The sequence below is a fragment of the Balaenoptera musculus genome, chromosome 10 (genome assembly GCF_009873245.2).
Source record: "Balaenoptera musculus isolate JJ_BM4_2016_0621 chromosome 10, mBalMus1.pri.v3, whole genome shotgun sequence".
Lineage (NCBI taxonomy): Eukaryota > Metazoa > Chordata > Mammalia > Artiodactyla > Balaenopteridae > Balaenoptera > Balaenoptera musculus.
In genome coordinates this window covers 4563861-4591386 of record NC_045794.1, presented here as the reverse complement: position 1 = coordinate 4591386, position 27526 = coordinate 4563861, and the positions used below count along the sequence as shown (strand labels likewise).

Genomic DNA, 27526 nt, shown 5'->3' with positions numbered 1-27526 from the left:
ACAATGCAGATCAGACACATAATAGTAACAAAATAATAACGTATTAATAACAGCTAAACTTACAAAGGCACCTGGCATCGTTCTTAGCACTTAATAGATATTATTTTATTTCACACTATCTTTATTGCCACTTTACAGACGAGGAAACCAAGGCTCAGAGGGGTTACATGACTAACCCAAAGAGCCTGCAAAGGAAATTGAAAAGTGGTCCAGTGAGGTGAGAGAAAAAACCAAAAGAAAATGGTGTCCAGAAGCCAAAAGAAGAAAGTGACTGATGGAGAGAATAGTCAACTCTATCAAATGCTGCTGAAAAGTGAAGTAAGAGGAGGGCAGAGGACCCTAGGATCTAGAAAATGTTGGCTGTAAATGGCCTGAACAAGAGCAATTTGATTGGATTAGGAGAGTGCGGCAGGGAGGTCCTAAGAGGAGTATCGAAAATTCTTCTCAGGGGATACGATGTAAAGGGACAAAGAAAAATGCGACTAGAGGAACGGGAAGACAAGGAAGGGTTCCTTTAATATGAAATATTATAACATATTTAGATGTTGATGGGAACGACCCAGTAGAGGGGAAATGTTAATGACTCAGGAGAGGGTAGGAAGAGGGAAGGGAGGATGGGATCAAAGGCCAAATGAGGGAACTGGCCTTCCATCAGACCAGGAGAAGCTCACACACTGTAAGAGGAGGAAAAGCAGAGAATTATCCCAGCTCAGCTATTAGATTTTCATGGTGGGAAAAAGACTGTTCCCATCTGATTCCTTTCCGTTCTCTGTAAAGCTAAAAATAAGACAGAAGCATGTGTTAAAAGTTTTAGGAGATTGGCAGTGTTAACTAGTCGTATGGAGAAAGGGAAAGCAAATTTCCTAGAAAAAATGTGCTGAAAATCCACTTGAGATTTGCATTCATGGATTTAAAATAAGGACACCCAATTCGTTTGGAGTTTTCCTTAGCTTAGCTCTCAGCCGCTCAGGGGCAGGCAGGAAATACGTGGAAAGCATATGTGGAAAGCTGGGTTTAATCAGCATTGATTTTTTTTATGTCAAAGGGATAAGGGCTGAGGAGTTGAGAATGTATGAAAAGGAATGATTAGAATGATGAGTAAGGAAGTTAGGGTACAGGATAAAGGACAGAGCAAATAAAATCAGAAGAATTACTGGAGTCTAGTATGAACATCTCCAAGGATTGTTATGAGGATTGGAGTAAATGTGTGTAAAGCATTTAGCACATTACCCAGCACACATTAAGAATTCCAGGAGTATCTTACTATTACTTTGAAATTCCTCAGAAGGTAATGTTACACTAACCTCACATGGTTATTTGTTTTTTCAACAATTACCAGCCAAGCATTATTCTAGAAACTGTGACTAACGTAGCAAAAAAGACAAAGTCCCTGGCCTCATGAAGGTTACATTTTAGAGGGTTGATATGAAAATTAATAATAAATGGGTAAGGGCTTCCCTGGTGGCCCAGTGTTTAAGAATCCGCCTGCCAATGCAGGGGACATGGGTTCGAGCCCTGGCTCGGGAAGATCCCACATGCCGCGGAGCAACTAAGCCCATGCGCCACAACTACTGAGCCTGAGCTCTACAGCCCGCAAGCCACAACTACTGAGCCCACGTGCCACAACTACTGAAGCCTGCGCGCCTAGAGCCCATGCTCCGCAACGAGAAGCCACTGCAATGAGAAGCCCGCGCACCACAACGCAGAGTAGCCCCCGCTCACCGCAACTAGAGAAAGCCCGCACACAGCAACAAACACCCAACACAGCCAAAAATAAATAAATAAATTTAAAAAAATAATAATAATAAATGGGTAAGTACGTCACGGTGCCTTATGCACTGTAGGTTCTCAATAAATATGTTATTACCCTCTTGGGCTCCAGCCTCTCCATTTTCTTCCATTTATTAGGAACACCATTAGGAAAATAATATCCTTTATTCATTAAACCTACTGTGGTTTCCTACTGTAATATCTAAACCAATAGCCTCCAAACATATTTGCTTCCACACTGCATAAGGGTTTTTTTTTAAAGTATTTATTTGTAAATTACATGCACATTCTATGTAGTACCAATATGTTATACACATTTTGCAACACACATGAAAGCACTTAGAACAGTGTCTGGTATATAGTTTGAACCATGTGTTAGCTATTGTTACTACTACAGAAAACTTTTTTTCTTTAAGTTCTAATACTGTATTTTTATATACCATTGGTTCCTCTTGCAAAACCCACTTGGAAAACCACTGGTCTAAACTCTGCTTGGCTTTCAAAGGCCTCCATTATTTGATCCCATCTAACGTATTCAACCTCCTTTCCTACTATTCCAGATCATCAGGTAGTCATCTCACTGCCTCCATTCTCACCCCCTTGTCCTTGCTAGTGCCAGGAAAATGTGCAACCCCTCTGACTTTCCAGATCATAACAACGCTAAAAAAATTTTTTTTTTAATCAATGGAAGCGCTGCAATTCTCCACTGGCCTTCCAATCTTCCCTCCTTACTTTTTCCCTTTTCTGATTTCCTGTGGTACTTAATAGTCTCGCCACATTTCACTATATATGTTTTATACAGTTCTGTAGTGTTTTGATTATGTTACACACTAGACTTGCCTCTCCCGAGTTTACTCAAAAGCTTACTTTACCAGAGACAGTACAGCAGAGTGGTAAAGAGCACAAGCTACGGTGTCAAGTTAAAAAAAAAAAAATGAGTTAAAGGAAAAAATTTTATGAAAATGTCTAGAACTGTGGTTAGCCGACAGCAGGAACTCAATAAATTGTCGTTATTACCATTCACAACCTACACTATGTGGCACCAATGTAACAGTTTAACAAGAACCAGCAAATGTCTTTGCAAAGAAGTGAGCGCTACGAAACCATCCATTATAAGTGATGTGCACCAAGCACCTGCCCAGAGGCGTGGAGGAGCTCTACCCAAGATGGAAAATAAAAAAGAATCCTCCAAATACTCCTGACTCTCACCTCTGGCTGAACATTAGAACTACCTGTGGAGCTTTTTAAAATGTAAGGTGCAAGGAACCAGTCTCAAAAATTCTGATTCAATAGCTCTTCGATGAGTCTCCATTTCTATTTTTCTTTAAAGCTCTAAGAATGATTCTGACAGGCACCTAATTTTGAGAGCAAATGATATTCTGTAATAAATAAAATACACTATGGAAAAATGCAATTTCTGGAGGTTGATGCAGGGCATGTTTGTGAAGGAGAGGAGGGTGAAATAATGATGATGAAGTGTAACTGTATTCCCAATTTCCTTGCTTTTCTAGCCTCTCTTAGTGAATGGAAGAGCAAATGCGTGTTTTCAACTTGAGGACCACAGCAGATCCGATCAGAATAGAAGGGACAATAAACTACACTTAGACAAATCCTGAGATATTCTTTTATTCTTCTTCCTTTTTTTCCCACCAATGTCCTGATTCTTCTCTCCTGAGCATCCCTCGCTCCCCGAGGCCTCAACGCCTCCACATTTGTAGGAATGCTTTTGATTTAGAAAGTGCTTTTATAAATACTACTTCACTGAATCTTCTCGGAAACTCCCTGACGTTGTAGTATGATCATTTCCACTGTGATGCGCAGAATCTGAAGTTGAGACCGATTAAGAGTTTGCGCAAAGTCATAAAGTCAGTCCATGAAGAACCTTTTCTCCACTATCCTTTTTTTCCCCCATCCTTTTCAGATTCCTCCCCCGCCTTCCCCCCAATATTTCTTATAACCCCAAACCCTTACAACCCTATCAGTACTGAGTTTCTCGATCTTTCACATGTCCCCCTTTTTCCTCTCCCCTTCGCGTTGCTCACGTTCTCCCAGCGAAGACCCCTTCCCAGGTGCACAATTCAATACGTGAGCCGGGGAAGGGGAGAAAAAGGAGGAACTGGACGGAGGCAGCTCCGGACCTAGAAAAACCAGGGTGCCCAGGGACTCAGCGCGACCGCTGCACCACGGTGCCACTCCCCAAACTTCAGATCCGCATCTCGGACTCCCGATCCGGGGCCGCCGTTCCCGGTGACACTTACGTGACATTGGCAGGGCCCGGACAACTCGGAGGTGAACGGCGGCTGCCATCTTCTCCCACAATCCCCCGCCGCCGGCGCTCGGCCGACTACGGCTACTAAGCTGGGTCAAAACGCATCTTTCCCGGCTGTCTGCGCAGGCGCTAACCGGGAACGGAAGGGGCGGGTCCGAGGCTAGGGTGAAGAGTGTCCCGGAAGAGTGTTGGGGAGAGAGCTGGATGGGCTGGGGGGACGGGAGAGAGACGGGGAGGAGGGGAAATAGAAAGAAAGGAGCCTTAGGGCCGGAATCCCCGGTCTGGAGTGCACCGTAAAGATAACCTCGTATTGTCGAGGAACCTGAAGTTCACAGTGGACCAGGGACTGACTCAAGGGCAAAATGGCAGCACCGCAGCTCTCCCGACTCTCAGTTCATCGGGCCCTGAAAGTGTCCGATGGGGCGGCCCCGGTGAGGCGGGGAAGGAGGAGGCGTGGCCCCTGCGCTCGGGAAGCTCTTCAAGGAGAAAACTCGGGCCCGGGGGACTGGAGGGGGCGGGGACCAAGAGAGAAAAAGTGAGGACGAGAAATAGAAGTGAGAAAGGATGCGGTCGTGGAACCGGAGCAGGTTCCGTCCGGAGCCTTGGCTCTTGACGTTCCCTTTTCCTGGCGTGTCACCAGCTCAAGTCTTTGCGGGTAGGTGACCTCGGAGACGACTTGTCTGACGTCTTCTATCATGCCACCTGTCCTTTAATTACTCTGATTTATCAAAGCCTTTATCTCACCACCTGACATGAATCCAGGGATTCCTAACTTGGACTGCCACCCAGGAGTGGGCTTCAGGGGACTTCCCTGGTGGTCCAGTGGTTAAGATTCCGTGCTTCCACTGCAGGGGGTGCCTGTTCGAACACTGTTCTGGGAACTAAGGTCCTGCAGGCCGCACAGAGTGGCCAAAGAAAAAGGAGTGGGCTTCAGGAAGTCTGCGAACTTCCTGAAATGTCATGTAAAAGTTAGTGGGCGTGTATGCCATCTGCACATGTTTCTAGGAGGAAACTCAAGATGGCTCTCTCTAGAGCAACGGCTTGTAATTTTTTTTTTTAAACTGTGGATCCGTTGGGAGTCTACATTGTTCCAGAAAGTATAATAGTATCTAGAGCTTATGGAAATTCCAGAAAGATAAAGACTTGCATTTTTGAATACTTTCTTCGGGACAACCTCTCAAGCTCCCTGAGTAGGAACAGCAGCAACTTGTCGTGAGACATCTACCTAGGGCTTATCAGAAAACAGACTCGTTTGGGGGAATCTTTTTAGACTCAGTCATTTCTTCAGTGCTTTGTGTTTTCAGGAAGAAAGGTGTGCGTTGCTGGGATGGACAAAAGACATGTAGTGAGCACAAGTGGCCTGTTATTAGGCTTGTAAGGTTGGTTGGTCCCACTCCACCCCACCCCCTCCGCTTACTGAAATGTCATCTTCCACAGTGAATTGGAAGAGGAAAGAAACTCTTGAAGAAATTTTATCAGAGAAGTTTACTAATGCTACAGTGTCATATTTCTTGGCCTCATCCTATGTTCACTCAGCACTTACATTTTGCTAATATTTGATTCTCGAGTCAATATGAATAAAAACATACCTTCCTGATTCTGATGAATTGATAGATCCCATCATCACTGGCCACATCCTAACACCTGTGTAATATTGCCAGTTATGTTTCATCTCCAAGTCAAAAACAGTGCTTCACGTTCTCAAAACTAGTTTCAAGGTGGCATGATATTGTTGAAACAGCATCGACTTAAAACTCAGAATGTTAGAGCCCAGTTCTAGTCTACCATAATTGCTTTATATTTTGGATCATTTTTTTAATTGAGAGTGGGGGGAGGGGGAATTGCATACAAAGATATACATTATATATCCCAGTTTCTGAAATGAAATACCAGGTATGTGTTGTGAGCTGGGTAAGCTTCTACATCTGTCTAACAGGGAAGAGAACGCTTGTCCTGTTTCCTCAGAGTGCTACCGTAAGGGTCAAATGACATGGACGTGAAGGTGCTTTGTCAGCTGCAAAGTGCTGTGTGAGTGTTCTGTTCACATCGCACTCAAGTATCAAAAGCACAGAATGTTAGAGCTGGAGGGGATCTTAAGAGATCAGCAAACTCAATTTCTTTATTTTAAAGATGAAACTGAAACAATATAAAAGATTATCAGTAGATAAATAACCTTGTTGAAGGAAGCTTGTAAACCAGTAAGTCGTTTTTGAATTCATTAACAGTTTTAATCTTTATCCTGTAGTGTTGTTCAGAGAGTCATTAAGAGTACCTAAGGTAACATTCCAAAGAGAGTGTACTGCTAATAAAGTCTCCTCAAGCCTAGAAATGGCCAACCAAATGCTCTTGGTCTGATCGATCTCAGTATGGTTCCTCAGGTCGAGAATTGCAGAGGATGGATTAGTGCTACTGCATCTCTGACCATCTAAGATTTATTATAACCCAGAGATGGTCAGTTTAGGCAAAATATCTCAGTTTTTTTTTTTTTTAATAAAAGTTAAGATGCTTATAATCAAGAAGAGTCCAGGCTGGACCCCACAAAATGAAGTGATTCCATGGGCTTTGCATAAAAAATTTAGTAGACCCTCAATTCTTTAATTTCTTATTCTCTGCACCCGTCTGGATTTGTTAATATGTAATAGTTACTTTGTTCTTTTAAATGGAATCCATTGGCATAAATTACCCCTCCCATATCCCCTACCAAAATTAGACACTTAAATGAGAAAATTAATCTGGAGAAAGCAAGGCCAGTCCTTCCAAACTAAGCATCCGAGCCTTGGAATGTATCTTCACCCCTCCCCTTGGCCTTTAATCACTCAGTTTCTGGTAGCCTCACCACTGTTGCCATGGAGACAGTGATATCACCATTTGTGATTCTGATGTCACTCTCCAGTCCCAACAAGGGGGAGGTACATGGAAGGCTGGGGGAGGAAACAAGATCTTGAGCTGAGCACGGAACATCCCAGCATCTTCATTGACTTTAAAAGTGTATTCTGGAGTCTTCTGTGGTTCACTATTCCAGTGCTACAGAGGTAGGAAATCCCACTGGACTGAGAAAACAGCCCATTTTCTGATCCTGTGTGGTTAAAAGGGAGAATTCAGTGATAAGTGCTGGGCTAACTTTTAATGTTCAACCTTGCCTCCCTCTTTGCCTGGTCAATTTTAGTTTCACATCAGAATCTTCTGGAAATAAATGAGCCTCTCCCTCAGTACCATGGTAGCTGAACATACCATCTTTGCTGTTGAAGTTTTAATTTTGTTGCAGATTGATCAGATCTCCTTGGCCATACTTTTGGGGACAGGAGGGGGTCTTAACTGTCTGCTTTCCAATTTCATGGTGTGACTGGAAGCTTGACTGCTGATTTTTCCTATTCATGCATGGCTGTTCCAAGAGTTGTTTTTGTTTTTGTTGTTGTTTTTGTTGTTTTTTGTTGTTGTTTTTGTTGTTGTTATTTTTTGTTCCCAGTGTTCTAATAGCAAAATCAGACTGGTATAGCTCTGAGCCCCGATTCTCATCCACTTCCATCCTCTCACTGTTAGTTCTGGCTCCGTGGCTAGACAACAGAGAACTGGGGAAAGGCAGGATATATGTAGCTCTGTGGAGAATATGTCTGTACTAACAGGGCAATGGAGAAAGAGGTTATTACTAAAGGAAAGTGAAACTGTAGGAGATCCACAGGAAAACTGAACAGTGAATGGTAACCACTGAAAAAAAGACACACACACACACACTTTTCTAATCCTTATTTAAACAAAATCGCATGAAACTGATTTCATCAACAACCAAATTTATTGAGTGTCTACTATACGCCAGGCACTTAGAGAAAGGGAGTGAGAGAGAAAAAGAGAATGGATGTAATAGAACATATTCTTCCTTTTTAAAATTAGTAATAAAAACTAGTCAAATTTCAAAACTTGATCAGATATATATCAACCCTGCAAAAACTTCATTTATGCTGCCTGTAATTTGAGTTTTTCTGTGAGTTTAGGAACCTTGAGTAAACAAGAGCTCATCCTTACGGTGAATACAGGAAACATGTCTCGAGATGGAGCTGTGGTCTGGGATACAGCACCATAACCAAGCCCCTGTATTGTTGTGCACTCCTGATTCGTGATTTGCACTCCTCAGTTATCTCTGAGGTAATAATCACATTGACATTTTTAAGGAACGTTTTAGGTCAGTCCTTCTATTGTCCACAGGGTCCCTCTGTTGGCCGTAGAAAAAAATTCTTAGCTTCTGGAATGTTAACCTGCAGAGCTGTAAATATTTCAATGAATATATCCATTGGGTTTTATTTACTTATTTATTTATGTATTTTTGGCTATGTTGGGTCCTCGTTGCTGCTCACAGGCTTTCTCTAGTTGCGGCGAGCGGGGGCTACTCTTCGTTGCGGTGCACGGGCTTCTCATTGCGGTGGCTTCTCTTGTTGCGGAGCACGGGCTCTAGGCACATGAGCTTCAGTAGTTGTGGCACGCGGGCTCAGTATTTGCGGCTCGCGGGCTCTAGAGCGCAGGCTCAGTAGTTGTGGCGCACGGGCTTAGTTGCTCCATGGCATGTGGGATCTTCCCAGACCAGGGATCAAACCTGTGTCCCCTGCATTGGCAGGCAGATTCTTAACCACTGCACCACCAGGGAAGCCCTATCCATTGGTTTTAATATTCCCTTTATGGGCCTCAATTTCCTAATCTTTAAAATGAGTATGTTACAATAAGTGGTTCCTAAGGTCCATTTATCTTCACATTGTATATAGTTAGCCTTCTTTCCTTATCAAATTTAATAGATAACACAAAGCATCCTTTGCCTCTTTTATTTTCCACCCTAACTCCAGGATATTATTCACCAACTTTGAGGTTAAGAAATGGATGAATCCACTCATTGGCTCCATTAATCTCTAGGTTCTCCTCTCTTTTCCATTTCGTTATGAGACATGTATACAGATTTAGGAGTCTGAATATCACTATCATCCAAAGGTATTTAAGTACCTCTTTGTATACACTATTATCCAGGACAAGTTAGGGGATTTAAAGTCTAAAACAAACTTCATGGATGCAGACAAACATACAGAAGATATAGAAAATAGAATAAAAACCTCAGGACATATGTAAGTGGAAGTGTTTGCTGAATCTATATGACTAGTAAGTGTGAAAGAAGTACAAGAGTGCTTTTGAGATATTGATTTATTTGTTTTATTGGGATAGGAGGTCTATTAGTAAATCATTGGATAAATATTTACACCTTCGATAAGTCTCTGGGGTGAACATGTCCCCCAAAAGAGTCAAGCTTCATGCAAGTCTTAACCACCCTAGCAAACTTGAGCAAGTCATTTCTTTTTTTCTCAGATTCTCCAACTTAAGAAAGAAAGAAAAAAAAATTGAGCCGTCTAGAATTAGAAATAGGCTGTATTCATATATTCATTCTTTCAGCAGGCAGTTCGAAGGAAAACAATTGATCTGGAAGCTGGTTTTGCAGTTAATTATGAGTTCCCTTTGTAACCTGAGGATGTATATTTCTCCCGCGTCCTCAAAGGAGTGCCTACAAAGTGTTTTGATTTTTCGTTTTGTCTTTTTGGCCGCTGCCATGCAGCATGCGGGATCCTTAGTGTCCCAACCAGGGCTCTAACCTGCGCCCCCTGCAGTGGAAATGCTGGAAGCGCGGAGTCTTAACCACTGGACTGCCAGGGAAGTCCGCAAGTGTTTTGAGATTCATGAACTCAGGGCACTTATTCTCCATTCTAGCTACTTACCTTCTGACTTCCTATTTAAGACGGGTTTGAGATTAGGCTAAAAACTTTCAGTGTCCTCGTTGTTAAATAAGTCTGTCTACCAGTGGTTTGAAGGTGGAGAATAACAATAGTCATTTCAGAAATCATCGGCCAGATGATGAAACCTTTGTTGTCATGTGGGAACAATCAGACCGCACCAAGAATGAGATCTGGAATTTGAATGTGAATGTCATTTTGTGCTCATCACTTATGTATCCCATGTGAAAAATAATAGGTCAAAATCATTATTTGGTAATAAGAGCAATAAAGTTCACATGTAAAATCAGTCATTTTTATTTGTGTCTTTCCATTGCAGATTCCTTATATTTCATGGCAGGAGGGGTGGATAAACCTAGGAATAGTGAAGACAACAAGAAATTAATCCAGAGCTTTCCTCATAGCTCAGAACCTATCCTCAGTAAGAGTAAGTGATCACACAACTTCCTTCCTTTCTGTACTTCATTTTCATCCTTGCTTTTTTTTTTTTTTTTAGAAATTCACGTTCTTATTTATTGATTGATTGCTGTGTTGGGTCTTCGTTTCTGTGCGAGGGCCTTCTCTAGTTGTGACAATTGGGGACCACTCTTCATTGCGTTGCGCGGGCCTCTCACTATCGCGGCCTCTCTTGTTGCGGAGCACAGGCTCCAGACACGCAGGCTCAGTAATTGTGGCTCACGGGCCCAGCTGCTCCGCGGCATGTGGGATCTTCCCAGACCAGGGCTCGAACCCGTGTCTCCTGCATCGGCAGGCAGACTCTCAGCCACTGCGCCACCAGGGAAGCCCCTCATCCTTGCTTTTTAATTGTGCTATATAACCTAAATAAGTCAGCAGATCCTATTGATTTTGTCATTTTCTATTAGAAATAACTCATTAAGATGAAATGTAAACTGGAGATTAAAAGACCTGCACTGTCAACAGTCCAGGACAGCCTGTTTCCAAGTCTTCTGATTCTTTGGCCAAAGAACAGTGCCATTCCTTCCTTTATGCATGGTAATGGTTCAGGGGTTCGAATATATACACAAAATAGTGAGCTGCTGAGAAACAATACAGGGTTTAACTTCACTGACATTAAAAGCTTCCTCGGGCTTCCCTGGTGGCGCAGTGGTTGAGAATCTGCCTGCCAATGCAGGGGACACGGGTTCGAGCCCTGGTCTGGAAAGATCCCACATGCCACGGAGCAACTGGGCCCGTGAGCCACAATTACTGAGCCTGCGCGTCTGGAGCCTGTGCTCCACAACAAGAGGGGCTGCGATAGTGAGAAGCCCGTGCACCGCGATGAGGAGTGGCCCCCGCTTGCCACAACTAGAGAAAGCCTTCGCAAAGAAACGAGGACCCAACACAGCCATAAATAAATAAATTTAAAAAATATATATATATGGGCAGCTTTAGTAGATACATTAAAAAAAAAAAAAAAGCTTCCTTGCTAGGTTTTAAAAAAAAAAATTAAAATAAGGTACTAAGAAGGTTAGGAAATCTCAGAGAAAATTTTTAAAGAAAAGAATAATTATCTTTCCAGAGCTTGCAAGTCTATTGCAGAGAGGATCTCTCCATATAAGCCCAGGCCCAGGGGTTCTCAATTCTAGATGTACATTAGAATCTCCCAGAGAGCTTTTAAGAAATTCAATGCCTACATTTCCACACCCTAAAACCACTGAAATAAGATTCTATGGGGATTGGTCTCTCAGATACAGTATTTTTAAACAGTTGATCCTAAGATTCAGGATTTTTAAACAGGGCGATTCTAAGGTCTAATCAGGGTGGAAAATCCGTTGCTTATTCAAGGACTCTATTGTATTACAGTGTTAGGAAGAGAAAAGAAAGCTGTTTCCCCAGCTCAGTAATCTAAGTTAGTGGGGTGTGAAAACGGGAACGCATTCTTTTGGGAGCAAAGAACAGGTAGCTCTTGAAAGATCGTATATTTTCTTTTTAGTAATTACCCATAATGTTACATATAACAAAAATAATAAATCCACTTACAATTAAGTTTAAATCGTGTGTAATCTGTGTTTGAGTTGTGTTGGTTTTATTTGTGGGGGAGATGTATACCCCACCACGACCTAAAGTCCTTTAAAGCAAATATTTCCAATTAACCAGATATTCAACTCCTAATAATGCTCCATTTATTTCAAGCAATTATTTTTACAACACAATTTCATTGTTAAAAAAAATTAGGATAAGCTTTTGGACTTTATTATAACAGAATTTTAAACCAGTATATTTGTTGGAATTAAAATATAAATATATATGCCTGTTTCACAAAGATGTTTGTGGGGCATTGGGGAGGAAAAATTGGCCATCTTATTCCACCTTGCTTATTAAGAAGTATAGATCTAAGCAACATTTATAACAAAAGAAGGGGAACTCCAGTGTGGAAGCCTGGTAATGGCATTCTGTCATGGAAAAAGAGGGCAGAGAGAAGCTTCCCATACTTGTAGATTATCAGTGGGCAAATATGATAATTAGTCATGTCTTCAAGAACTAGCAAAGATGCGGGGCTGCAGAAAGTGGATGAGACTGAGGCCAAAGGCCAAGGAGTAAATGGATTAGGGACCATGATGTTCACCTGTGAGATGAGGCAGTGAGAGCAGCGAGTATAAGCAATTCTTTCAAGAAAAATGACTACAAATGAGAGAAGAGAGAAACAGTAGCTAGAGGAGGCTTGGGAGGGAAGAATACGTGTGAAATAAATTTCAGCTTTCAGGAAGACCAGGTAGATGGTGGTGCCATTACAGAGGTTAGGGAACAGAGCAAAGAGTTGGGAAGGTTATGAAGAAATCAACATCAGCAAGGACGTCACTGCCTCCGAGGCCCTTTGGATGGTGCGTATGACATTGTCCTTCTACTGGCATTCAGATATTTGGTGGAACCTTGGAGAATGAGAATTCCTCCAGGACCCCTGGCTAATTGGAAGAGGGATTAAGGAAGCCCTTAATCTTAAGGAAGAGATACTAGACTTACTGCTAATATAAGTAAGTTAGTGCTCTAGGAATTAATTACAATGAAGCCTACATTACTGTAAAAAGTTGGTGGAGGCAAGAACAGAGAGGGACAAGTAAATTAATTCTATTCTGATCACATTGAGCTTTGAGCATGTACTGAAAATCCAAGATCTGGAAGGTCTGTCAAGCCAGGACACAGAGAGCAGGACGTGTCTGCTTAGGTTCATTCACGAGCAAATCTATATTACGCACCTCTAGAATACACCAGCCTCTGGCCTCTCCACTAGAGATACATATGCTTAAGAAATCTTCCTGCAGTTGGGAGCTGAGGATGAAGAGGTCCAGAGTTAAGTGGGTGCGGAGTAGCTCTTGGGACAGGTCTCTGTGGAAAGCATCTCTCCTATTTTCCGCATCTCAGCCTTTTACCTTATTTCTCCTTCCGTATAACTAGCCCTTTTGATGACCCATTCTCATTTTTTTTCTTCTTCCAGATGTCAGATAGGGTTGACTGGTTACAAAGCCAAACTGGAGTTTGCAAAGTTGATGTCTGTTCCCCCGGAGACGGCCAACCCCAGGACTGGAAAATGGTAAGTGTCAGCCGCCTTATAAATACTGAGTTAGGAATATGTGCCATTAAGAGTAGCTTTATTCTCTCTGCCACCACCTCTTATTCTTGAAGATGAATTTACTGGGGGGAAAATGAACTCCTTTAGAGCGAGTGATATTGTCACTCTGCCTACATCATTCAGCTTAGTATCAGGCACTGTAAGTCAGTCCCATCAGAAGATGGAAACCGCGCCAGTAACTGAATATCAAAAAACTGTTCAGTAAAAAGTGTCTAACTAAGTTAACTACTAAAAGCCGTGAAAGAAGACTCAAAGAGTTCCAGAAGCAGCAAATGCAGAAAGCAGCTCCTACCCCTAGGCTGAAAGAGTGAACAAGGAAGAAACTAAGGCTCACGGAAGCTCCCTCGCCCTCAACCAAGGCTGCTTCAGATCTCCTTGGAGAGAGTGAGCTGCAGCAGGACAGCCATCTGCATCCCAGTGGTGCTGAAGACACTTGCCAGAGGGTACGGGGGGGCCAGAAGGGAAACGCCTCCCACCTGTGCTGACCACGTAGTGCCCCTCCAGGGCCCTCTGCCAGCAAAGCCAGCTGCCAACGGACAAGTGTTTAAAGAGTCCAGTTCCAGAGTCACAAAGCAAGACAAAAAAGGGTGGACTTGGAGCTGAGAGACAACAGTGAATAGCTGGCACAGACACTGTGCTGAGTCTTAGGGTCAGAGATAGAAAAATAAACTAGAATTCTCTCCCTTTAAGGATCTCACAGTCTAATGGAATCCCCATTGTAATCCTCACCCTCAGGACTAACATTTATCAAACACCTCCTTGCGTGTAATGTTACATGATGCATATTCTGTTTGTCCAAAATCTATTTGGTCTGCCTTATATAGCCTAAGAAAGAAAACATTAACAAATCTACATTAAGACATGAGGACATACAGATACTAGATATCCAATTAATGTAGAATAAGTGCTAACCAAAACTGCTTCCACTAGACCTTTTATTTACTTCTGCCCTTTTCTTTAGAAAAACAACAAAAAAATGAGTTTCAATATTAAAGTAACAAAAATTTCTCCATTTTTCAATAAGTGAGAAGCACTCTAGCGGATGTAGTAAAGAATGAAACAATTTCTGTCCTCGTAGACCGTGTCATTCATTTGGGAAAATAAAAAATACACGTGCTCTAAATAACTAGTAGACACCAGTTATAAGAAGTTCATGGTAATTTGCCAAATGGATTTTCTGGACAATAGTTGCTCTGGGTGTTTAAAGAACAGATCATTTCGGAGTGGGAGATAGGGAAAATTTTATAAAGTATGTTTAATTGAGTTAGGGGTGAAGAATAGGAGGGGAGGTATATGTGTTGACTTAACACTAAGCTACTGAAGCAGAAGATGGCTGAGGAGAGAAACCCCTTAACCCTTTTCATATTCTCCTTCAGGGCCACGAAAATTTTCCCTGTTCTTAATTAAGAAAGACAGAAATAATTGGGCATCCACCTTCCCCAACTGTTCAAGATACTAGTCTATAAGAAAGTTAAAGGATGCAAGAGGGCAAAAGGTTTGGAGGAGATGGGTGTTTGTTTGATTGTCAACTCCATCGGTAGAAAACGAAACAGGGTTAGTATTTCCGCCAGTCATTCTGACTTCATCAGCTACTTCTGCAAAATTCTGCTGGATTGAATGGAATAATGCACATAGGGTGCACACATTTTAGTTTAAAAAACATAAATAGACAACTGAAAAACTAAAACACACCAAGCTAACACAAGTCTTTAGACTCCGTCATGAAGCTCGATGCTATGCTGTAGGGTTGTTTTTCCTTAATGTGCTGTGAAAAGAATTAAAAAGGATAAAAAGTAAAATCTACATCTGCATTATAATAAGACTGTACATGTTACAGCCTAATTTTGGAAACATGCCTATTTGCAAATAGTGTGCCCATCTGTAAAAGTAGGTAGCATTAAGGAATAATTTTCAAAAAAGGGCAAAATCGAGACTCCCAATTAGATACAAAAATGAATGCATGTTAAAGATTTTTTCAACTAATTAATGAGGAAATTGGTGAGAGGTATTACAACCAGTTCAAAGGAGAATTTTTTTAAAAGGTACATTTACAGATCAGGAATGTTGAAATGAATGTGCAAATCAAGGCAAAACTGGCCTCTTCCACATTTAAACCTCCACTGGACAGAAGTTACATGTTTGTAGACATGTTGAATTATTTTGCATTGCTATCAATTATCTGCAGCTTACCAAGTTGTAAAGTAGCTCACACAGAATCAGGATCAGGTTATGTGGACAGCTATATGCAATGCTCAGTCTACAGACTATGGACTATAGATAGTGCCTAGTTTTCTATTGAAGCACAAATATTTTTCCTACACTTACCTCCATTTTTATTGAAAAAAATCTCAAAATAAGATAAATTTTGATCACAAAATAAGGCTAGTCTCATCAGATTTGGTCTGATTATTTATATACTTGCGGCAACCAGATAAGCCTTAAGTTTGCTTTACTGGAACTTTTTATAAGGAGTCACAGATTGGCCTTTAACAGGATCTTTTTTTTTTATTTTATTTTTGGCTGCGTTGGGTCTTAGTTGCAGCACGCAGGATCTTCATTGCGGTGCACAGGCTTCTCTCTAGTTGCAGCATGCGGCTCCAGAGCCATGGGCTCTGTAGTTTACGGCATGTGGGCTCAGTAGTTGTGGTGTGAGGGCTTAGTTGCCCCGTGGCATGTGGGATCTTAGTTCCCCGACCAGGGATCGAACCCATGTCCCCTGCATTGGAAGGTGGATTCTTAACCACTGGACCACCAGGGAAGTTCCAAACTGGCTTTTAAAGGCCTCCATTATTTGCTGTCCTGAGAGCAGGGAGTCAAAACTAAGAAACTCTCTCCACCAGGTTTCACCTGCAGTCCCTAGAAGAATAGGCATGTATTCTGTTGGATTCCTGTGAAACTGTTGTTCCTAAATATAGTCTCAGTCACTTATATTAATTATAATTTTTAACCTACGTACTTTCCAATCTATTTCGCAAAGAAACCTGGGAGAGAGGAGGTTTATAATGGTGAACTGTCACATAGCAGCTGAAGTGCAGACTAACGGAGCTTATGGACCAGACAGGACGACTCTCTACAGACATACACATCCCTTATACAATCGAAGTGGCAAAAACAAACACATTCATTAACAGACCCAAAGATTTAACCTCTCTATAGTAATAAAAATAGAAAGCAAAAGCATATAAATTATGCTTAGCTATTAGTGTTTCATTATTCTATCTTACTTAGAAATGATCTAAGTATCCAGTGAATATCCATTAATTAGCTCAATTTAATACCAGTCCAGTGTTTTAAGTTACATAAAGATGTTGGAAATTTATCATCAAGCTGACATACTATAAAACATAATAACTGTTGAAACAAAGTTTGTCAGGATAAATATTCAATTTGATTAAACACATTTATATTTTTCATGATCTTAAACATTAAGTACAAGTAATACTAGCTGATTGGATCTGCATAACCTGTATAAGTTTATGAAGAGCACATCAACATAAAGTAAAAAGGCACACTTAATGTTATACCTAACACTGGTAAATCAGAAAAGACATAGCTGTTTTTATTAAACCAAAATTATTAAACTAATCTTATTTACCAAAAATTTACCCAACTATGTGAACTTAGATTCCTAAAATATTTCTGAGTTAGGCTCTATAAGAATACTTTTTCCAGTCAGAATAAGAGATTCTTTTGCTCAAGAAACTTTATAATATTAACTTGTTAATACCATGTGGAGGTAGGAAGACATTATTACTTACACTTAATGCTTTTCTGAGTGGCAGACACATAATGATTCAAACACTGATAAACAGCTTAGAGCCTCAGTTCTAAACTTTCATCCAGTAGATTCAAATGTCCAGTTTTCAGCCAAAAAAATTCACAGGGCATACAGAGAAACAGGAAAGTATGGCCCATTCAAAGGAAAAAAATAAATCAACAGAAACTGTCTCTGAAAAAGACCCAATGGCAGATCTACTAGACAAAGACTTTAAAATGACTGTCTTAAAGATGCTCAAAGAACCAAGGGAAAGATGTGGAGAAAATCAGGAAAACGATGTATGAACAAAGTGGAAATATCCATAAAGAGATAGAAAACCTAAAGATAAACTAAAAGAAATTCTGGAGCTGAAAAGTACAATAACTGAAATGAAAAAATCACTAGAGGGATTCAAAGGCAGATTTGAGCAGGCAGAAGAAAGAATTAGCAAAATTGAAGATAAGACAATGGAAATTATCAAGTCTAAGGAACAGAAAGAAAAAAAGGATTGAAGAAAAGAAACAGAGCCAAAGGGCTCTGTGGGACACCATCAAGAGAACAAACATGCAGCATGAGAGTCCCAGTAGGAGAAGACAGAAAAAAAGGGACAGAGAGAATATTTGGAGAAATAATGGCTGGAAACTTCCCAAATCTAATGAAAGATGTGAGTATAAACATCCAGAAGTTCAGTGAACTCCAAATAGGATGAAATCAAAAGACCCACACTGGGATACATCATAATCACTCTTTCAAAAGGCAAAGACAAATGGAATATGGGTGGAAGTGATGTTTGTCACTTCCAGGCCTGGACAACAAAAGTTTCTCATTTAATCTTCCACAGTCTCTGGTGTTTCCCATACACTGGCTCAAAGGACAGATTCTGAGTCCCTAAGGGAGTGTGAAACCATGCAAAAGCAGAGCCTGAGTCCCTGAGTCACTGCAAAGAAGGCTGCTCATCAAATGCCCTCTCTAAATGATGTTATACACAGACACTGCAATATATAATATATAATATACAGACACTGCAATATATAATATATATATTATACAGACACTGCAATATATAATATATAATGTGCAATATATAATATATATAATAAAACAGACACTGTTATATTATAGTTTATGATACACATCATTCATCTCCCCTAAATCACCTCTACAAAGTGGGCTATCAGGTTGGTCCCCCTGGTGAATAGTTTGTACACTGGAACCCACTGAATTTTCCATTTCTTGGAAGTCTTTGCTCTGACTTCACCATCTTTTCTCTGTCCCTTTCTCAGACATGCATACAGGCAGCTCTCTTTCCTACAGCTTCTTCTTAAAACTAAATTTTGTCCTTTTAGAAGTTCACCTTTGTGACTGACCTTTGGTTCAGAAAAATAATTTTTTAAAAGATTCATACAGAAACTCAGTAGTCTCTTCACACCTCCCACCCAGGCTGATGGGAATGAATTGCAGGACACACCCCTAGCCATGCTCTCTTCCAGCACTTCTGTTTTCACCCAAAGCACTACTTCCCATACATGTAGGAAGTCAAGTTTTATTCCCTAGTACTCCCACAGCTCGTTAACCATGTTTCACCACATTACCCTGACGATCAAGCTTCTTGACTTCTCTTCCTCTTCTCTTACCTCTTCTGAAGTCTAATCTTCATTTGACATGTTTAAGGAGTACTACCTGTCTGATACATTCCATTTCAAGTGTACAGATTATTTTGTGCATATTATCTCATTTAATCTCAATCACAATCATATGAGGAAATTATTTAAAAATAATAAAAACTACCATATGATCCAGCAATTCCACTTCCTGGTATATATCTAAAGGAAACAAAATCACCATCTCGAAGAGATATCTGCACCTCTGTGTTCATTGCAGCATTATTAACAACAGCCAAGACATGGAAAACAACCCAAGTGTCCATTGATGGACAATGAATAAAGAAAATGTGGTTCATATATACAGTGGAATATTATGAGAAGAAGGAAATCTTGCCATTTGTGACAATAGCTGCTAAGTGAAATAAGTAAGACAGAGAAAGACAAATACCATATGATCTCACTTATATGTGGGCTCTAAAAAAAAAAAAAGAACACATAAACTCATAGGTGCAGAGAACAGATTGGTGATTGCCAGAGGGGGGTGGGCAAAATGGGTGAAGGAGGTCAAAAGGTACAGACTTCCAGTTATAAAATAAATAAATCCTGGGGATATAATGTACAGCATGGTGACTATAGTTAATAATACTGTTGTGTATATTTTGTATATTTGAAAGTTGCTAAAAGAGTAGATCTTAAAAAAGCTCAGCACAAGAAAAAAATTTTTGAACTATGTGTGGTGATGGTGGACGTTTGACTTATTGTGATGATCATCTCACAATACGTATACAGATATCGAATAATTACAGGTGTTGTACACCTGAAACTAATATAATGTTATATGTCAACTATATTTCAATGGAAAAAAAAAACTTTTAGTCATGTGTCAAAGGTAAACACAGAAACCCAAAACTCACCTGTCCAGAGGTTAAAGAACCCTTCTCCTTCCAACTAAGCACAAAATTCCAAATTGATTTGAGCTTAAGATAGGCAAAAAATACTAGCAAAATAGATTTTCTGTTGTCTGTCACCAACAGAGAATAGATCTCTGTAAACCATTAATCCATTAAAGAAATCACCAAATGGTGATACAGTAAAACCACATTCTCAAGCATTGCTGCCACCGGTGATTATTGGCCATGGAAAAACCAAAATGAAAACCAAAACCAAAATTCGTAGAGAGGAAAATTAAAACCAGAAAAACAGAACGTCTGCGAAGTTCTGTTGCCCTTTGGATTCACCTTTGGGGGCCTGAGAAAAGACGCACCTGGTACACTATCCTCATGATGACATTTACCTCTGTTAGGCAAATCTGTTGGACATCTTGGCAGAGACTTCCAAAACTGTCAAAAGATCATTTTCAGAGAAAGGTGAAATAATGACTTTCATATAAATATAAAAATAAATCATGTGAAAGATTTTATTTAACTCATTCATGAGGAGCTAGTGCAGTTCAAAGGAGAATCAAAGGAAAAAGATATAAAGATCAGGAATATTGAAGTGAGTGTGCAAACGGAAGCAAAACTGACCTTTTCCACAGTGGGAGAGGCAGTAGGTAACTATTCCCTGGTCACAATTAATATGTGTGTAGACAAGAATTATATTGCATTGCTATAAGTTATCTACAGTTTACAGAGTTATCAAATAGCTCTGAGAGAATCAGAATCAGAAAATGTGGAAAGGTATGCTATAGATTATGCATAGTTTTCTACTAGAGCACAAATTTCCTTATAGTAGCTATTATTCAAATTAGCAGAACCATTTAGGAGGACTTTGAACCAAGCTCTATAGCCCACAAGCAACTTAAACCAGCCTGTAGAGGTCCAGCTGCTTTTCTCTTCTTCCCAAGTCATCCAAACATAACAGAGTACTGTAGGGGTGGAGAGTGCCAATTTTAGAGTCCAAACTAGATTTGAATACTAGCCCCCATCGTGTAGTAGCTGTGAGATGTTAGTCAGTATTTAACTTCTCTAGGCCTCAGTTTTCCACCTTTGAACCTGGAAGAGGGATACCCACCTTACAGGGTATGTATGAGAATTAAATAAAATAACATGCATAGAGCACTAAGCACAGTTCCTGGTAGACCTAAGTATTTAACAAATAGTAGCCAGCAATTCTATGATACTTGGTAGTTAAAATACCAAATTATTCTTTAAAGATGGGCAGTACTTGTGGTCATCCCCAGATAGATATAGCTCCAGTCATTGCAACGATCCCTTACATTTGATGGTAAATAGGATACTTTTACATGCATTCTTATTTTAGCCTATGTTCAAGTGAAGAGTATAGATTACAGTAGGTGAATGTATAAATATGTCCATGTGCTTATCACAGCTAATGTCCACCAAAGGATCTGCATTCACTCAAAACTAGTAAATTGTCCACAGATACTAACTCCTCAATTACAAGTCAGATTTTCAACTTAAGTCATGTCAAAGAGTCCACTAGAAGCCATTGAACATATCAGATTGTGCTTGTGTAGCCCAGTAAAGTGATGAATTAGGCACAACTGTCCTTGAGTTTTCTAATTTTTTGAAAACTGTGCTGGAATAAGAGACCTAAATAAAACAGATCAACCATAAAAAAATAGCAATTAATAGCAATACATGAAAACTCTGATTCAGCTCAAATGCTACCTCTGTAGCTGCTGACGGTCAGATCTTTTTTTTTTTTAATAAATTTATTTATTTAATTTATTTTTTTGGCTGCATTGGGTCTTCGTTGCTGTGCACGGGCTTTTTCTAGTTGCAGCAAGTGGGGCCACTCTTCGTTGCAGTGCACGGGCTTCTCATTGCGGTGGCTTCCCTCTGTTTTTTAAAGTATTTTTAAAAATTTATTTATTTATTTATTTATTTTTGGATGCGTTGCGTCTTTGTTGCTGTGCGCAGGCTTTCTCTAGTTGCAGCAAGTGGGGCCACTTTTCCTTGTGGTGCCCGGGCTTCTCATTGCAGTGGCTTCTCTTGTTGCGGAGCACGGGCTCTAGGCTCACAGGCTTCAGTAGTTGTGGCACGTGGGCTCAGTAGTTGTGGCACACGGGCTTAGTTGCTCCACGGCATGTGGGATCTTCCTGGACCAGGGATCAAACCCATGTCCCCTGAGTTGGCAGGCGATCCTTAACCACTGAGCCACTGGGGAAGCCCTGACAGTCAGATCTTAAGGACAGATGTTGTTGGAGTCAGTATAGCGCAGTGGCCAAGAGCATGGGCCCTGGAGTCACTGCCTGGGTTGGAATTCCTCCTCCGTCAATGATTATAGCTGTATAACCTCAGGTAAGAAACTAACTTAAATCTCTCAGTTCTTCAATTTCCTCTTCTGTAAAATGTGGGTAATAAGAGAGCTAGCATTTAAGTTTACTGCCAGAATAATATTAAATGAGATAACAGGCCTAAAATATTTGCAGCAGTGCCTGCACTCCATAAATGTCAGTTACATCTATGGGGCTGATGGAGCAGTTAAGACTTGAGAGAGGCGACCATTTTTGTAACTGATCTTTGAGGTTGTCCTGAATATCCCATATCTTTGCTTTGTTATAGTTGGATGAATCCTTGTCCATTTTTAAGGAAGCCTCACATGATCCCATCAGAGTGCTCAGCTGGCTCCGCAGAGACCTGGAAAAAAGCACAGCAGGGTTCCAAGATGTTAGATTCAAGCCTGGAGAAGCATCATTTGGTGGGGAAATGATCAACTCAGGAGACCCACGCAAAAGTTTCTGTGTGGACTATTATAACACCACCACCAAGGGCAGTCCAGGGAGATTGCATTTTGAGATGAGTCACAGAGAGAACCCTTGTCAGGGCCCCAGTGCCCACGTTGGTAACAGGAGCTCAGTAGACGAAGTTTCCTTCTACGCCAGTCGCCTCACAAATCTCGTCATAGCCATGGCCCGCAAGGAGATCAACGAGAGGATTGACGGCTCTGAGAACAAGTGCATCCATCAGTCAGTGTACATGGGGGATAAGCCCGCACCCAACAAAAGCCTGAGCAAGGTGGCATCAGAGCTGGTGAACGAGACTGTCTCTGCCTGTTCCAAAAACTCCACCTCGGATAAGCCTCCTGGCTCCTGTGACAGAGCCTCAGGAACATTACAGAGTCCCCTGAATTTAAAACACAAAAGCGCTTTGAAGATCAAGGACAGCACCAAGGAAAGCAGGAGTCCAGACGACAAGCCTTCTTCTAAGAAGTCTTTCTTCTATAAGGAAGTGTTTGAATCTTGTAACGCAAGCGATGCCACAGAGGGCGGAAGGTCCTTACCCGCAGAGGGAGAGATGTTCAGAGAGCAGGAAAGACCCGATGACTTCACAGCTTCTGTCAGTCAAGGGGTCATCACCTACGCTAACAGTGTGGTGTCTGATATGATGGTCTCCATCATGAAGACACTGAGGATCCAGGTGAAGGACACGACCGTTGCCACCGTCCTGCTAAAGAAGGTCCTGATCAGGCACGCGAAAGAGGTGGTCTCAGATCTCATCGACTCCTTCATGAAGAACCTCCACGACGTCACAGGGGCCCTCATGACTGATACGGACTTTGTCTCGGCCGTGAAAAGAAGTCTCTTCTCTCATGGAAGCCAGAAGGCCGCAGATATCATGGATGCCATGCTGGGTAAACTCTACTCAGTGATATTTGCCAAGAAACCTCCTGAGACTGTCAGGAAAACCAAGGACAAGTCTGAGAGTTATTCCCTCATGTCCATGAAAGGAATCAGTGACCCTAAAAACCGAAACGTCAACTTTGCATCCATGAAATCTGAAGGTAAATTGAGGGAAAAAATATGCCCTCCTGCACCCAAACCCGAGAAGGAGAAGACTTGTGTTGAAACTCTGGGTGAGCACATCATCAAAGAGGGACTGTCCCTGTGGCATAAAAATCAGCAGATTGAAGGAAAATCTCCAGGTTTCCAGTGTGCACCGTTTGTAGCTTCCAACAAACAGTGTAAGCCTGCGCCAGACTTTCCCTTGGGAGTTCCTTTCGATCCTTGCAACGTCAGTCCGTCTGTGCATCACCCAGAGCAACTGGAGAATGTTATGTATGATTCAGACTCCTGGGCCAAGGACCTGATCGTATCTGCCTTACTTCTGATTCAGTACCACCTGGCCCAGGGGGGAAGCATGGGTGCACAGAGCTTCCGTAAAGCTGCTGGCAGCACCAACTTGCAGGCCAACAGGTCCCCTGCAGTTTCTGATGAGTCCGGCCTTAGGTCTCCTCATATGGGGGTTGACCAAGAAGAAGCAGAAAAGAAGGGTCTGATGAGCGCTTTCTTCAACTTCATCCAGAACTTACTCGGTGAGACCATTTTCAAGAGCGACCGTAGCCCTGAACCCAAGCCAACTAAGGAAGAAGACAGTCCCCAGTGTGAAAGACCTGTAACTCCTTCTCCCATCAAATTAAATGAAGGTGATGAGGCTGGAGGTACTTTTGCTGGGCTGACCAAGAAGGCTGCTAACCCGCTAGATGACCACATGAACGGGCAAATGGTAGAACATCTGATGGACTCAGTGATGAAGTTGTGTCTCATTATTGCCAAGTCCTGTGACTCTCCGTTGGCAGAACTAGGAGATGATAAGTCTGGGGATACCAACTGGCCAACTTCAGCCTCCCCAGATAGTTTACGTGAGTGTTTGCCAACCAAGGGCACAGGGACAGCAGAGGTCCTCCTGAAGAATGCTTATGAAGCTATCTATAACGAATTGAGAGGTCTGTCAGGACAGCTCCCCGAAGGGTGTGCAGCTCCCAAAGTGATTGTCAGCAGTCGCAACCTAACCGATACGCTTCAGAACAAGCAACTCCAAGCCGTTCTTCAGTGGGTGGCCGCCTCTGAGCTCAATGTCCCCGTTTTGTACATTGCTGGTGATGATGAAGGGATCCAGGAGAAGGTAAGGAAGTAGAATCGGGAATTTGGGAAGATTTATTAGGGGTTCATTAGGGTTTTAAGTTCTTTTTTTCTTTCTGAATGGAAAGAGAGCCACGAGAAGGGTAGAATGGGGACAGTAAAAATTTGAAGCTCATGCCTCATGGTAGAGATAATGGGTAAATTAAAATTCAACTTTGCCCAATAGGAGGCGTATCAAAGGGTAAAAGAGAGATAAATCATTTTTTTTTCTCTTTTTTTTTTCTGCATATATTGATGGAAATGCACAAATAAGGAACCTCCAAGAGACTTGGTGAAAGAATCAGATTAAGGTCTGGGCTCAGGCTGAATTCTGCATGACAGCTTTGCCCAAAGAATGAGAAAGAGCTGCTGGGAAGCATCACATCCTGGGGATGTGTTGCCGGGCCGGGGAGGCGGGGGGTGAAGGGCTAGACTGATGGCCTTTTCAAGCCTGTCATTCCTCTCTTAGCTGGTGGTCTAGGAAGTGCTGGGGATTTGAAGGGATTCAATAAATAACATCCCTCTTCCCCTCACCCTAAGTTCTGAATCAATTGAGAAGTAAGACCAAAGAATAAGGCAGATGGAAAGTCAGCTTATTACTGTTATTACTGATAAAGGTAAGTGTGCCTCCTAACTCCTTTCTTCTCCCAGTTTAGGCCTTGGAACTGTTCACTGAAGGGAAATTTGGGGTCCAGAAAGCTTTTATTTATGTAGTTGCTGTTTCATGCTAGTGTGGGAGAATTAAGAGAGACCATCTCCACAACACACACACACACACACACACACACACGCACACACGCACACACACACACACACACACACAGGATTTTTTATTATTTTCCCTCAATTGAGAAAAGTAGAACAAGGGCATTTTAAGTAGTAGGAGGTGGCACAAAAGGCTGGGATTATTTATAAAAAGCATTCATCTTCTTAGAAACCAGAGGACGTGGAGGAAGAGGCTTTCTCTGTTTAATATGTGGTATTAGTAACCCTTGTAACTGGGTTACTTGCTTTATCTGATGACCGGCCAGAATGCACAAAATATAAAATTTGATTAGTTTATTGCTGTGAGGATTCCAGGTGGAATAGCAATGTACTTTGCTCATATTAGAATACTTGCTTTGGCTCATTTTTTCTCATTTTAAGCTTGGGAAGAGAATTAAACATAGGGTTCAGAGACCTGGGTATGAGTATTGCCTCCGCTAATTTCTAGCATTGTATTACTGACAATCTGCACCTCTCCGGGCAGCATTTTCATGGGGGTTGAATGGGTCTCTGAGTCACCTTCCTGCTCTAGCATCCCAGTGTTGTCTGGTCTGTGGGGCAGGGAAAGCAGCACCTACATTTGTCCTTTGTCTCCTTCTCTCCTGCGCTTGTCAGTCTTGGGACAGTGATGGAGCCCGTTTTATGATGTTACAGTGAGCTTAAGAACTTTAGAATCCTTAGAAGGCAGGAACACCATTGACCAAACACCCACTGGAAGCAGGAAGTTTTTAGTCGTAGTGGGAAATCACATTTTCCGTATCACGGACAGGGGGATGTTACTTAAATTAAGGGCGATGTAACCACCTTTCTTCTGTCAGACGGGCCAGCGGGCGTCCCGGTTATGGACATCTCCTCAGTGTCTCCCTCAAGGCCCTCCCGCTGCAGGGGCTCGTTTGCCCTCACCTTGGCAGCCCGTCCCCGCCCTCGGTGGGATGCTCTGCCCCCCACCACTGCTTTCCTTCCCTCCCTCAGCTACTTCAGCTCTCGGCAGCCGCCGTGGAAAAAGGGCGCAGCGTAGGCGAGGTTCTGCAGTCGGTGCTGCGCTATGAGAAGGAGCAACAGCTGGACGAGGCGGTGGGCAACGTCATGCGGCTGCAGCTGCTGGACTGGCTGCTGGCGAACCTGTGAGGGGGGCCGCCACTGCTCTCCCCCTTCCCGCGCCGGGCCCGGCCCTCGCCCCCTGCCTGCCTCCTCCCCTGCGCAGCCCCCGCCTCCACATCCTCACGGAGCCCCGGCGTCACCTTCGTACCACTCGCATCCGAGGCGTGTCACCTTGTGCTAGTCCCTTTCCTGCCCATGTGAGCAAGGACATAAAATAAAAAAAAAATTGCAAATAAATGGCTTCAGGTATTTTGTTTCCTTGGCATCCAGTGGGACAGTAAGGTGAAGCGATCTCAGCAGTGAAAAAAGAATCCGATGGCTAGCAGAAGAAAAACACTGCCGGCCTGAGAGACCCCCCCCCCCGCCCAAACGCCATTTGGCCTGTTGTCTTTGGATACCCCCATCTGTGCCTTGAGGCTCCCCTGCTTTCAAGTGGTCCCTAAAAATAAGCCACCATTTACCAAGTGTCATTTCAGCCCTTTATAATAACCGTGTAAATATTTGTCAGTATCCAATCTAAATCCTCTTAATTCGGCTACAGGACTTGGCTTCTCGTCCTGTCTCCGCAGAACGGCTGTCCACCCCAGCTTCCTCCATGGCTGCGGACAGTCGGTGTCGACAACGGTCCCGCATACCTGAGTTCTGTTGCCAGTTGTGTGCCCTTGTGGCTGTAGGGCCTGGGACAAGCCAGCGCTTCCGACACCTGCTCTGACTTGATGTCCACGTCACCCGGCTTGAGAAGCGTTTTCTGAATTTTACATTCTCCAGCTATTCTTTATTCTCCGTCCTCCCTTTTAGAAACTTCCTCCTCCTCTGGTTTCTAGTTTCCCCATTTTTCTACATCTCTCAGGGGCTCTACTCGACTTTGTCAACCGCTTACATGTTTGTCTTTCCCAGGACTTTCTCTTGGACCCTCTGCTATTCTCTACCATCTTCCCTAGGTGATCTCATCCAAACCCATAGCTTCAATTACCTGGTGTCTCCCTTCATGGACAGTTACACACTGATTAAAATGAAAACTGTGAAGCCATGTATGATGTTTATGATGTTATGATCTTGAGTTTCTT

The 27526-nt window shown here is 42.2% G+C and overlaps 2 protein-coding genes across 6 annotated transcripts in view; one reads left to right on the top strand and one right to left on the bottom strand.

Moving 5' to 3' along the window:
* Positions 1–4137, bottom strand: part of NDUFA9 (NADH:ubiquinone oxidoreductase subunit A9) — a 30321-nt gene extending 26184 nt beyond the window's left edge. Inside the window, exon 1 of the mRNA XM_036866695.1 lies at positions 4029–4137. Coding sequence (XP_036722590.1) covers positions 4029–4077 — 49 coding nt within the window. The 5' untranslated portion in view covers positions 4078–4137. The remainder of the gene's footprint in view (positions 1–4028) is intronic.
* An 82-nt stretch (positions 4138–4219) lies between these two features.
* On the top strand, positions 4220–26662 carry AKAP3 (A-kinase anchoring protein 3). Of its 5 annotated transcripts, XR_005021598.1 has the most exons (6): positions 4220–4694; positions 10118–10225; positions 13232–13327; positions 22258–24597; positions 25134–25210; positions 26331–26407. XR_005021598.1 is itself a non-coding variant. In XM_036867361.1 (5 exons), the coding sequence occupies exons 3-5, from the start codon at positions 13232–13234 to the stop codon at positions 26484–26486; spliced, it is 2592 nt and encodes an 863-aa protein (XP_036723256.1). In that variant the 5' UTR covers positions 4220–4470; positions 10118–10225; the 3' UTR covers positions 26487–26662. The 5 variants fall into 5 exon arrangements, 4 of the variants coding, with proteins under 4 accessions (XP_036723256.1, XP_036723255.1, XP_036723258.1 ...); XM_036867361.1 differs by lacking the exon at positions 25134–25210 and having other exon boundaries at positions 4220–4470; positions 26331–26662; XM_036867360.1 differs by lacking the exon at positions 25134–25210 and having other exon boundaries at positions 26331–26662.
* The last annotated feature ends 864 nt before the right edge of the window (positions 26663–27526 follow it).